Here is a 13,366-nt window from a genome sequence, read left to right on the forward strand (position 1 = left end):
GATTAAGTTAGGTGGAAATGTAGTAAGCAGTCTGGCCTATGTTGACGACTTGGTCATAATGGCAGATTGTGGAACTTGAAAATAGGTGCAATGAGTAAGGTATAAAAATTTGTTTCCTTTTTTCCTCCCTTCCTAAGATTCTTTGTTACTGTCCAGAAAGATTTCCCTGCCGCTTGACCTAGCCTTTCCAAGTTATTGCCACAACTTCTTTTTGGATTCAACAACTATTTGTTTTACTCTGTTTCTTTCAAATACGTACAAATCCCTGTCTGCCTCAGCACTTGTTTGGAGCCAAGCATTCTTTTCACATTTACAAGCTGCTCTCACTTCATCATTCCACCAAGATGTTTCCCCATCTTTACACACAGTTATTCCTAGGCATTCCCTTGCTGTTTCTACTTCAGCATCCCTGTATGCCACCCATTCTCTTTATATATCCTGAAACTGCTTACTGTCTACTGTTTGAAACTTCTCACTAGTCATATCCATGTACTTCTGTCTAATTTCGTCATTCTGGAGATTTTCTACCCTTATTTGTTTGCAGACAGATTTCACTCTCTCGACCCTAGGCCTAGAGGTACTTAGTTCACTACAGATCGAAAAATCCCTGGAAAACTCGTACATTCCTAACAGATTTCCTGAATTCAAAGTCAGTTAAGATATAATCTATTATGGATCTGGTACCCCTAGCTTCCCATGTGTAGTGGTGAATAGCCTTATGCTTGAACAATGTATTTGTAACTGCTAAACCCACACTAGCACAGAAATCCAGCAAACGCTTCCCATTCCCATTAGCTTCCATATCTTCCCCACATCTACCAATCATCCTTTCGTATCCTTCAGTTCTATTTCCAACTCTCGCACTGAAATCGCCCATTAGCACTATTCTATCCTTGCTGTTGACCCTGACCACGATGTCACTCAATGCTTCATAAAACTTGTCAACTTCATCCTCATCTGCACCCTCACATGGTGAATACACTGAGACAATTCTCATCCTAATTCCTCCAACTGCCAAATCTACCCACATCATTCATGTGCTTAACAGAAACTATGTTGCGTGCAATGGTATTCTTGATAAACAGCCCTACCCCATACTCTGCCCTTCCCTTTCTAACACCCGTCAAGTACACTTTATAATTTCCTCTCTCTTCCTCGTGATCTCCCCTTGCCCAAGTATCACTTACTCCTAGCACATCCAGATGCATCTTCTTTGCTGACTCAGCCAGTTCTACATTCTTTCTTCTATAAGCCCCATTAATATTGATAGCTCCCCATCAAATTCCATTTCATTCGCCAGGTTGTTTCCAAGGAGTTCCTCCGCTGTCAAATGGGAGTGGGACTCCATTAGTCCTACAGGTCTGGGGCTTACTTAAAATGTTCTGAGCTCGGTAAATTCATGAAGCAGGATGCTACCCTACTTACCCATAGTCCAAGTGAGGATATCTCCTCTAACGGGTTATGGACCACCAGTGGATTGTATAGTCCTAGCCACATGAGTACAAGGAGGGCCATGACTCAGAATATGTCCGAGATGCCCACTCCCATTCCATAGAAACTGGTATTCCGACTCTCGGGACCACTTATTAGGCCACTCAGCCATTGCCCATTGTTCACGAACGAGGCCGTGACTACAGTAACCCACACCTGAACCATTCTATTTTAATAGAAAATATCTACTCAGTTAGAGAAATGATACTTTTATCCATGGAAAAGAAATAAATAAATTACAAAATGGTACTTAATTTTGGTTGAATGAACTGGATTCCCTCTGCCTAGATTATCAGGATGGCAGATGACATTGTCCTTGGACTTAGATAGACTGCTTCATTGCATGGGCTGCACAATATCTGATTTAGTTGGCCATGTCGACTACAAATTCCCTCGCTGTATCTCTCGGACGTTGATCCTGGGCTAGTTGAGTTGACTACATCCCTCGTTGAATTTCCATCATGGTACCAGTTTCCTCGAAGATTGGTTGCTGAAAACTAATACAAATATTAGTATGGTGCACACCAGAATTGATGCTAGTACTGTTTCTGGTTAATGAAATACAGCACTTAACTTGAATTCTCACAAAGTTATTACGTTGCACTGCATTTACGCCTTATATTTTCACCACAGAAACTTCCAGTTTACTAATTGCATAGACTAGAAAGCATTTAGCTGACAAATGGAGCTGAGTTCCATCTCTGCAAAGTTCTCCAACTAGGCTGTCCTTGTTGATATTGTGAGTTAAACACAGCTCTCTTCATTTGGCACTCTGCTGAATTTGAAGTCATTGCTTGAATAGAAATGTTCTTGGTACAATTATATAGACTTCTATTTCAAAATTCCTCCCCTGTGGACCATGTGACACTGTTGCGGTGGGGAAGTTGGCACGTCCCAATGAAGCAGACAGCCGAGCCACAGGTGCAACCATGTTGGATGGGTATCTGTCGAGAGACCAGACTAACGATTGCTCTTCGAAAGTGGGGTAGTATCCTTTCGGAAGTTACAAGGGCAGCAGTCTAGATGATTGACTGATATGGCCTTGTAATAATACTCAGCATAGTTTAGCTCTGTTGATACTGCTGCACGGCTGAAAGCAACGGGAAACTACAGAGATAATATGGTTCTGGAACAAGAAGAGGCTGTTGATGCTGATGAAATGGGTGACCCAACTTTGAGGTCAGAATTCGACAGAGCTTTGAGAGATATAAATAGGAGCAAGGCACCTGGAATTGATGGCATTCTGTCTGAATTACTGACTGCATTAGGAGAAACCAACATGGCGAGGTTATTCCATTTAGTGTGCAAGAGTATGAGACAGGAGAAGTGCCATCTGATTTTTGGCAGAATGTTGTTATACTTATTTCCAAGAAAGCCAGTATTGATAAGTGTGAAAACTACCACACCATTAGTTTAGTATCTCACACCTGCAAAATTTTAACATGTATCATTTACAGAAGAATGGAAATACAAGTTGAAACTGAGTTGGGAGAAGATCAATTTGGCTTCAGAAGAAATATAGGAACACATGAAGCAATCCTGACTTTATGTCTGATCTTAGAGGATTAAATTAAGAAGGACAAGCCCACATAGATGGTGTTCGTAGATCTAGAAAAGGCACTTAATAATGTTGATTGGACCAAGCTATTTGAGATTATGAAGGTGATAGGGATCAGGTACCGAGAAAGAAGAATTATCTACAATCTATATAAAAATCAATCTGCAGTGATAAGAATCGAGGGCAATGAAAAAGAAGCAGCAATCCAGAAAGTGGTGAGGCATGGCTGGAGTTGTCTCCCCTCCTTTTCAGTGTTTATATAGAACAGGCAGTAAAGGTAATCAAAGAGGAATTTGGAAAGGGAATCAGAATCCAAGGCGAGGGAATCAAAACCCTGAGATTTGCCGATGATATTGTTACTTTATCTGAGACTGTAGAAGATCTGGAGAAGTTGCTGAATGGTATGGATGGAGTCCAAAACAAAAGTAATGGAGTGCAGTCGCACAAAGTCAGGTGATGCAGGATATATTAGATTAGGAATGAAATTAAAACCTACAACCTGTTTTCCAGTCAACGACTGGGTCAGGAATGGGATGAATGAAGCCCCCAACTTGCGGCGAGGATAGGAATTGTGCCGGCAGCCGAGCCCTGTCGCACTTCTCTGGGGCAATGATTAATGACTGACAGATGAAATGAAATGATAGTGGAGAGTGTTGCTGGAATAAAAGATGACAGGGGAAAACCGGAGTACCCGGAGAAAAACCTGTCCCACCTCCACTTTGTCCAGCACAAATCTCACATGGAGTGACCAGGATTTGAACCACAGTATCCAGCGGTGAGAGGCCGTCGCGCTGCCGCCTGAGTCATGGGGGCTCTAAATATTAGATTAGGAAATGAAGTCTTAAAGGAAGTAGATGAATATTGTTACTTGGGTAGTAAAATAACTAACAAAATGGCAGAAGTAAGGAGGACATAAAATGCAGACTAGCACAAGCAAGGAAGGCCTTTCTTAAGAAAAGAAATTTGCTCACTTCAAACATTGATATAAGAATTAGAAAAATGTTTTTGAAGACTATTGTTTGGAATGTGGCAATGTATGGAAGTAAAACATGGAAGATAACTCGCTCAGAAAGCAAGAGAATAGAAGCTTTTGAAATGTGGTGTTACAGAAGAATGCTGAAGGTGAGATGGATAGATCAAATCAAATTGCTAAGAGGAGATCATTGTGGCTAAATTTGATGAGAAGAAGAGATAGGATGATAGGGTAAGGGTTGTTCTGCCCGAACGCAGGTCCGAACCTCCGTAAAGGTGTTCCTGAGCCGAAGTTTACATGCGGTAGGGTGGCCAGTTCCTTTCCGCTCCTCCATTCCCTTACCCTCCACCAACAGCGCGTGGCGACCCATCCAGCTCCTGACCACGCCCAATGTTGCTTAACTTCGGAAATCTCATGGGATCCGGTGTTTCAACACGGCTACAGCCGTAGGCATAGGATGATAGGACACATCTTAAGACACCCAGGACTTGTGCAGTTGGTTTTTGAGGGAAATGTAGAGGGTAAGAACAGTTGGGGTGGACCAAGGTATGAATATGACAAGCAGATTAGAGCAGATGTAGTTTGCAGCAGTTATGTAGAAATGAAAACGTTAGCACAGGATAGGGTGGCTGCATCAAACCAGTCTAGGGACTGATGACTCAAACAACAACATTTCAAAATTACTGGAATTTTACTGCAAGAGCGTTCTAACTTGAACAGTTTCACCATCATGAAAAAATGTTCTTTTGGTAAATATTTTTCCACAGCTTGATAAGAATGTTAATTTCCAAAAAAGAATTATGTAGATCAGAGAGCTCGTACAGCTCCTCGCACTGCTTATAAAAACGTAACATGGTGGGTGTGTCCATAAATTACCCTTCCTAGTTGGTTAATATTCCCTATGTAAATGTTTATTGGCTAAATTTATTTTGGCTTGGAATATTCTTGAATCTTTCAGTTTGAAAATATAGCTCTGCGTAATGTTACCATTGCAGGAAATAAACTTTTAATATTCACCTATTCAGTACAATAATAATGTTGTTTATAGATGTAATTAAAACATTCTAATTATATTCGGTACTAGTTTCGACTGAATATAATTAGAATGTTGTAATTACATCTATAAACAATATTATTATTGTATTGAATAGGTGGATATGAAAAGTTTATTCATTGTAATTCTCAGTTCAATACGTACAAAAAATGGAATTTCTTACATTAAATGTTACCATTGCCTTTAAATCACGTGACTTTCGGTCGAGGCTTGTACTGTTTGATGAGAGAGTGAAAGAGAGAGAAACAACCCCTCCTCTTCTTGTTGGCACGTGCAGATGACTTGCTAGCTCTCAAAATCTTGCACCAGGTGTCTGACCGGGTCATTCAAATGTATGTCAAGTTCACTGAACTTGCCAATACAGTACGTAATGATAAGTCCTTTGTAATTATGGCCACAATAGACAGGTACAATATTATGATCTTTTCTACCTTTAAAATCTCCACTCAAGCTTATATGTCTATTAATGTCATTCCACACCATCTCCCTAATGACAACTTGGAACAAACCATTTAATTTCAACATAATTGGTCCGTTTTGGACATCATACATTTTCCAGTTAACTCATTCTTGGTTGCCAGACCAACTACTTTGGAATTATGAATTTACTTACTCAGGTCAAATATTTCAGGTTCCCTATGGGAATCAATATCTATAACGTACCACTTAGTCAAGCAGCTCATCTCCTTACTCCCAAGTCTTCTCAGCCAAATTTTTTTTTTGCTAGTTGCTTTACGTCGCACTGACTCAGATAGGTCTTATGGCGACGATGGGACAGGATAGGGCTAGGAGTGGGAAGGAATCGGCCGTGGCCTTAATTAAGGTACAGCCCCAGCATTTGCCTGGTGTGAAAATGGGAAACCATGGAAAACCATTTTCAGGGCTGCCGATAGTGGGGTTCGGACCTACTATCTCCCGAATACTGGATATTGGCCGCAATTAAGCGACTGCAGCTATCGAGCTCAGTAGCCAAAAGTTTGCAACATTTTTGTATCACTACTCTTTTGTTGGAAATCACCCAGAACAAATAGTGCTGCTTTCCTTTGGAACTTTTCCAGTTTATTTATCAAGTAATCCTGGTGTGGATCCCATGCACTGGAATCATATTCTAATTGGGATCTTACCAGAGACTTATTCGCTCTTTGTTTTCCATCCTAAATATCCTCATAACTCTATGAAGAAATCTGTAACCTTTATTTAAACCTCATTGATGTGATTACCCTAATAAGATCCTTCCTTTAGTAACATCTAAGTATTTACAGTGATCCCCATGAGATATTATCACCCCATCAACACAGTAATTAAAACTGAAAGGACTTCTCCTTGTGGTAAAACTTATAACCTGACTTTTTCATTTATTACTCTATACAGTATGACATCATCTGAAAAAATCCTCATCTGTGATTCCAGCAAGTTCTTTACTCATATCATTTATATATAGAACATAAGAAAACACAAAATTCCAATAATACTGCCCTCAGAAACCCCCCCCCCCCTCTTAATCATTACAGGATGTAATAATGCCTCACCTATTCTCCTTCTCTGAGTTCTGATTTCTAGAAATTTAACCATCCGTTCAACCACTATTTTGTTTAGTCCAGTAGCCCTCATTTTCATCAGTAGTCTACCGTGATCTACCCTATCAAAAGCTTTGGATAGGTCAGTAGCGATACAGTCCATTTGACCAGCTGAATCTAAAATATCTGCTATAATTTGCTGGAATCCTAAAAAATTGAGCCTCAGAGGTATAACTTTTCCTAAACTCAAACTGCCTTCTATCTAACCAGTTAGTAATTTTGCAAATGTGTTCCCAGAGTTTACATGCAACCTATGTCAAGATGACTGGTCTAAAATTATCTGCTTTATAACCCTTTCCTTTATACTCTAAGGTTACAGTTGCAACTCTCCATTAATTTAGTAATAGCTCCTTCATGTAAACAGTTATCAAATAAATATTTGAGATATGGCACTATATCCCAACCCATTACCGTCAGTATAACCCCAGAAATCTTATCAATCCCAGCTGCTTTTCTAATGTTCAAACTGTGAATCATAGGTAAATTTCAGTACTTTGCCAATATTAGTTATCTTCTCACCATTGACATTAACCTTATACCAAACTATCCTGATGTAAATCCTTGCATATACACTCATCTTGTCCATCAATGATCCCTGGAATGTTCCTGGAACCTAGTTTCTGCCTTTAAGTACATATATCCTTCCAATTTTCCTTAAAATTCATATGACTGCCAATTATTTTTTCCATCATGGTATTCTTAGTTGACTTCTTTGCTAAATTCAATTGGATAGTAAGTTCCTTCAATTTTTCCTTATTTCCACAACCATTAGTAATTCTAGTTCTTTCCAACCTGCAACTGCTTCTTAATTTCTTTACCTATTTCTATGTTACAATATAGTACCAAATGTCTTTCCTATTCCTTACCAACTTTAAGGGTACAAACCTATTTTTTCAGTCCTCAACAATTGCTGTTTATATTTTTATTTACTATTTTCCATTGATCATAATTTATTATTTTTAAAACTCCCCCATGCCTCTCTTATCAACCATATGATATTGCTTAATAGTCCTACTTTTACAACCTTCCTTTCTATTTTTTTTTTATTTTTAACTATTAAACAGAGCTTCATGATCAGGAATATCATCTCTCACTTCAGTTTAGCTATAGAGCTTATCTGGTTTTCCACATCTAGAATATTTTCGTCTCTAGTTCATTCCATCACTTTTTGATTCAGCTGCCCTCCCCAGATTAACTTATTCATCTTTTGTTGGTCTAGCTTTTTCTCATTAGCATTATCCTCCCAGTTAATATTTGGTAAATTGATATCACCTGCCTACAGAACGTTCCTTTCTGTGTCATTTCCCACATAGGGAATTATCTTATCAAATAATTCCACATCTGCATCAGCCCCATGCTTGCCAAGTCTGTACACCCCAAATACCAATACATAAAATTGTGTATTACATCTAGAATTTCATGTTTCTCATTGTTAATTTCTTTGACAGGTCAGTATGAATACTTCCCCTCCTACCATTCCCATCCTGTCTCTATAATAAACACTCCTGTTCCATGAGAAAATTTCCACATCCATAATATCACTTCTCAGCCATGATTCAACACATATTACAATATCTGGTAAATATTTATCTATTAAATTACTTAATTCTATTCTTTTTTTTTTTTACAATTTAAGGGGCTGCCTGACCAAAGCAGTAAAGGTATGCTCAGTTCACCCGGAAGGACGTAGGTTCGATTCCCTGTCAGGAAGTTGAAAAATTTAAGAAACAAGATTTTCACTTCAGGAGATGCACGTGGCCCTGGGGTTCACTCAGCCTATACCAAAAATGAGTATCAGGTTAATTTCTGGGGGCAAAGGCAGCCGGGCATAAAGCTAAACACTTCACCCCACCAGGTACCAAGGTTACAAATAGTGGGAGCCTTTACCTTACACCCGTCCCAGGGCTTTCATGGCCTGTACAGAGATGATTTTGCTTTACAGTTTAATACTAACTATTGAGTAATTGTTACTTGACTTCCAGCTTCCTATGCTCTCATCACTGCTCCCTGGTCCTCCCCTGTCTGGGTACCTTTCTATTACCCTGCTAAATATAAGTTTACCCCAGTACGAACCAACAGTGGTTACTTCAGTTGAAAAAATTTCATTGCCAATATATGAAGTGTCCAGTTACAACCCTCCCCACATCACTTCTGAATGTTATCAGTTTTACTGGACATGATGTCCTCGTCAACTTCCTGTACCACTTCCTGCTTTAATGGTTCAGTACAAAATTACCTTGATTGCATAACTGTAGGAGCTCAGCACTTAGGATAACACACGGTGTTCCACAGGGGTCAGTATTAGGGCCGATACTCTTTCTAGTCTACATCAACGGCATTGCAGCTTGCCGTTTGAAAGGACATATCACACTATATGCCGACGACACAAATATATTCTATACTGGTTGCAATATAGACTCAGTTGTTAAAGATATGCAGGAAGACCTCAATATGCTGTGGTTTTGGTTCCAGGAAAATGAATTAACAATTAATGTGCAAAAGACTAATTATATCATAATGACAAAACAAGATCAGAATGAAATCCCACACAGTAAAATATATACGCACAATGCTGAAGTAAAACTAGTGAGTACTGTCAAATATCTTGGGTTGGTAATTGATAGGAACTTGAACTGGATAGACTATGTTGAATATATTACTAAAAAGATCACACCTATTGCAGGAATTTTAAAGAAAGTTACCTTATCCCACAACATCTTCTAAAACAGATATACTACTCTTTAGTTCATAGTCACCTGCAATATTTGAATGTTACAGGATGTGCTGTTAGAAGTCTGACTTGAATGAGCTAATGGTAGTAGAGAATAGAGCTGTTAGAAATATACTTAATCTTCCCTAGGTACTTAACGCCAATCAAATATCTGTATCTAAGTGCTAAGATACCACCCCTAAGTATGAATACAGAATTCAGTGCAGCCGTACTCATGTATAAAATAAAACATAAATCTGTACACCATAACACTACATATACCATGAATTCTGACAACCATCGATATAGTACTAGGCACGCAAATGACTTTGCCTTATACAATGTTTGTTCTTATAAATATGATATAAACAGCTTGAAGCTCTCTGTGATCCAAATATTTAATAACATTCCTTTGGAGGTATAAACAGCACCAACTTTGACAAAATTCAAACAAAGAGTCAAGCATTATTTGTGGGAAAGGTACAGTGCTGTTTAAATCAAAATATCAGTTGTCATTTAATTCATTCTCCCAAACAGTCTTGCAAACTGTCTGGATTTATTCCTGTACCTCTGCAAATTTTATGTTATATAAATGTAAGTACTCTGTAATCTGTTCTTGTACCCCTGCAACTCTTATGTTATGTATATGTAAATACCCTATAATCTATTCTTGTACCTCTGAAACTCATATGTTATGTAAATGTAAATAATCTGTAATCTATTCTTGTACCTCTGCAACTTTTATGTTATGTAAATGTAAATAATCTGTAAGCTAATCTTGTACCTCTGCAATGTTTGTTATGTAAACGTAAATACAATCAGAAATATTTCCCTGTAATCCTCATATTTGATGATGTACATAGTTTATATATTGTATGTGTTTATATGCTCAACCATTTATTAATAATCTTATATACACAAACTTTACTTTGATATGCAGGTGCCCACCAGTATGTAATGTCCTGTACAATTCATATGTATGAGCCTGCAGGCTCGTTGGAATTAATTTAAATGAATGAATGAATGAATGAATGTCCCAATTACAGAATGGTTCCCATCCTTCCATCACCAAAAACCGTCAATATGTTAATGCAACATTTAAACAAGTTGAAAAATAAAAACAGAATAGTTACATTTATATTTACACAAATATTTATATACTGATAATTACAGTATATCTAAACTCTTAACCTATTTACATTATTAAATTATCTGAAATTAAATTACATAAAAATACAAAATATAAAATATATATTATAAAAGAAATATTTAAATAACAATTTGTTGCATAATAATGTGTAACATGTACATGTTACAAACCTGAATTGTAACTCCGAGATTTTCATCCTTAAAATCTTGACATTTATAAGATCATATTTTAACATTCTTCTTTTCATATTCTGTTTCACGTTTTCTTCATTTACCGGTATATTAATATTGAATAAATCTCTCCTTTTCTTTTTTTAAGAAGAACTTCGGAATGCTTTGTTGCAGGATGCCAGAAGGTCTAGAAGATGTATCCAAGTATCCAATGTTATTTGACCTCCTAGAAGAAAGAGAACCAAATTGGACTAGAGAAGACCTTAGAAAACTTGCAGGGCTGAATTTCATCAGAGTATTCAAAGCTGTTGAAAAGGTATTGATTTCAGATGATAATAATAATAATAATCGTATGGCCTCAGCTACCGTGTGCAGACATTTCAATTTGACGCCATCTGGCTGTCTGCTCGTCAATTTCGACGTTCCGTTTTACTCTAGGCCCCCACTAGATGGCAGACCGAGTAAACCGAAACTCTCTTCGGCGTCTATGGCTGAGATTTAATGAATTTTGTCGGGTAAACACCAAATGTGTCACCAGAGATCTTTTACATGCAGACATTGTACGACATGGAGTGTCGAATGGACTTTTTTCCGCCCTTCAAAAATCCGACTACCTCTGCCGGGTTTGAACCCGCTATCTTGGGATCCGGAGGCCGACATTCTACCGCTGATCCACAGAGGCAGCATGCAGATATTTCAGATGATGTAACATATTGTTATTTCACAGTAGCTCTTACTTTGTCATATCTAGATAGGTTTTCTAACAAAGTGAAGTCCTCTTTCTTTGAACCACACATTTTAAAAATTTGCTTTCATTTAACTTTCATGACCGTATTGTACTTCAAATAGACTTTCAGCTTGTTAGATTGTATTCAGTACATGTAGCACGTGCCAAAGAGGTGTTAAGTCAGAAAAAAGTGGCCAGCTGGTCACCAATGGGAACCAACAAACCCACAACATTCGTATCTGTTCTGTATGTTACATCTCTTCGGCATGTACTGGAAGTACTCTACACAGTCTAATAAGCTGAAAATTTATTTCAAACAAATATGCAAGCCAAGTCCAGAAAATAAACATACCTCACACTTAGACTAAAGGGTAAATTTGTAATGCTTATTGTGCCTACACTAGCTTTAACTATGATCCTTTTACTTTCCCCAGGGTTCATCTGGCAGTATTATGCTGGGTCTTGCTTGAGTAACGTGTTCAAAATAGCTGCGCTGATTAACACTTTCAACACTATGCCCATACGGGATATGAGCGAACTGTTTCCCTGGTTGTGGAAAGTGCCCGAATGCCATACGGGCATGATTTTCACGCATATTTGTAGGCAGTTGCACACATCCCATAGTTTCCCATCCCTTGCTTGGGGGTAGTAGTTTATCTAGTGTCCACTAGAATGCAGCAGTTATCGGGAAATTCAAAATGAAACGATAAAAAGGGTAGTTCCTCCTTGCCATGACCTCTACCGAATCACTTTTTGTGCCAGGTTCTGAGCGCACCAAATCTGTCGTGCTCTCAGCTGTGCTACTATACAAACCATTCCTCACGCCAACTCAATGATAGTGATATCTTGGATATTTTATCAGGAGTAGCGTGTTCAGAAATACTCTTGATAACAGTGATGAAGACTGCTTAAGAAATCAGATCACATATCAAGTGATAGTTCAGGCAAGATTATTTGTTACGTCACTTTTGAATGTGAGTTTTTAGCTGCATTACTTTACTCCAAATAGAAACAATAAAAAATACTTCACCTACAGAAATTTGGGCTTATTTTTTGTTTAGACAAAGAGACGCAGGCTTTTAATTCACATGTACCATGAAAAGAAAGTAGATAGTGGTACAAGGAGTGCAAGATTGGACTGTGCATTGCCCAATGTTTTCAGGGCTACTATACCAAAACAAACTATTCCTTAATAGGTAAATTTTGTATTTCAAATGTAATTGTGTTTATTTGTGTCTTAAGTAGCCACAGTAAATGATTCATTTTTATTCGATTATGATGAGTTAAACGAATAAGTCAAAACATGGTTAAAGTGAAGAGGCAGGTGGTGGACTTCTATGACTCTGGGATACAAAAGCAGCTCCCCAGACAAAATGAGTGTTTGGATAATGGTGGCAACAAAGCTGGAAAGTCAAGTATGTTCCAGTAATTCATTTACAGGGGAAGTTTGTCAACTAGACAGTATGAGAAAAGATATTGACTTTTGTATCTTTATTTTCTGGACATGCCTTGTGATGATTCGTGAGTGTGGTTCAAATATAGCAACTTGAAATTTCTCAGTAAAAGGCTCCTTCAAGGATCTGTGCTCTCACCATTGTTGTTTAATTTGTACATTGCAGACACACCAGCTACCTCCTCCTGCCAGTTTTCATGTGTTGACAATCTAGCTCTTGCTTATTAACACACCTCAGTGGATGAGATAGAGTGAAATACAAATGCTAACCTAATCATTTTGAGTGTGTGTTTTAGAAAATGGTTTCTGACTCCAAGCATCAGCAAAGCAGAGACCTGTTACTTTCATATAAACAACAGGCAGTCAAAAACTACCATAAATGTTTCACTCAATGAGGTTCCTCAACCTCACAATTCTCATCCTAAGTACCTTTGCGTTACTCTCGATCAAACTGTGTGTTTCTGTAAATATCACAACTGACAGTACTGCTAAGTTGAGAATAA

The 13,366-nt window shown here is 38.1% G+C and overlaps 1 protein-coding gene across 1 annotated transcript in view; it reads left to right on the forward strand.

Annotated features, from left to right (window-relative positions):
- LOC136876173 (dipeptidase 1) overlaps window positions 1-13,366 on the forward strand; it is a 232,961-nt gene that overhangs the window by 209,009 nt on the left and 10,586 nt on the right. The window contains exon 11 of the mRNA XM_067149896.2: window positions 10,858-10,999. Within this exon, the coding sequence (XP_067005997.1) occupies window positions 10,858-10,999 (142 nt within the window). The remainder of the gene's footprint in view (window positions 1-10,857; window positions 11,000-13,366) is intronic.

The sequence above is a fragment of the Anabrus simplex genome, chromosome 6 (genome assembly GCF_040414725.1).
Source record: "Anabrus simplex isolate iqAnaSimp1 chromosome 6, ASM4041472v1, whole genome shotgun sequence".
In the NCBI taxonomy this organism is placed as follows: Eukaryota; Metazoa; Arthropoda; class Insecta; order Orthoptera; family Tettigoniidae; genus Anabrus; species Anabrus simplex.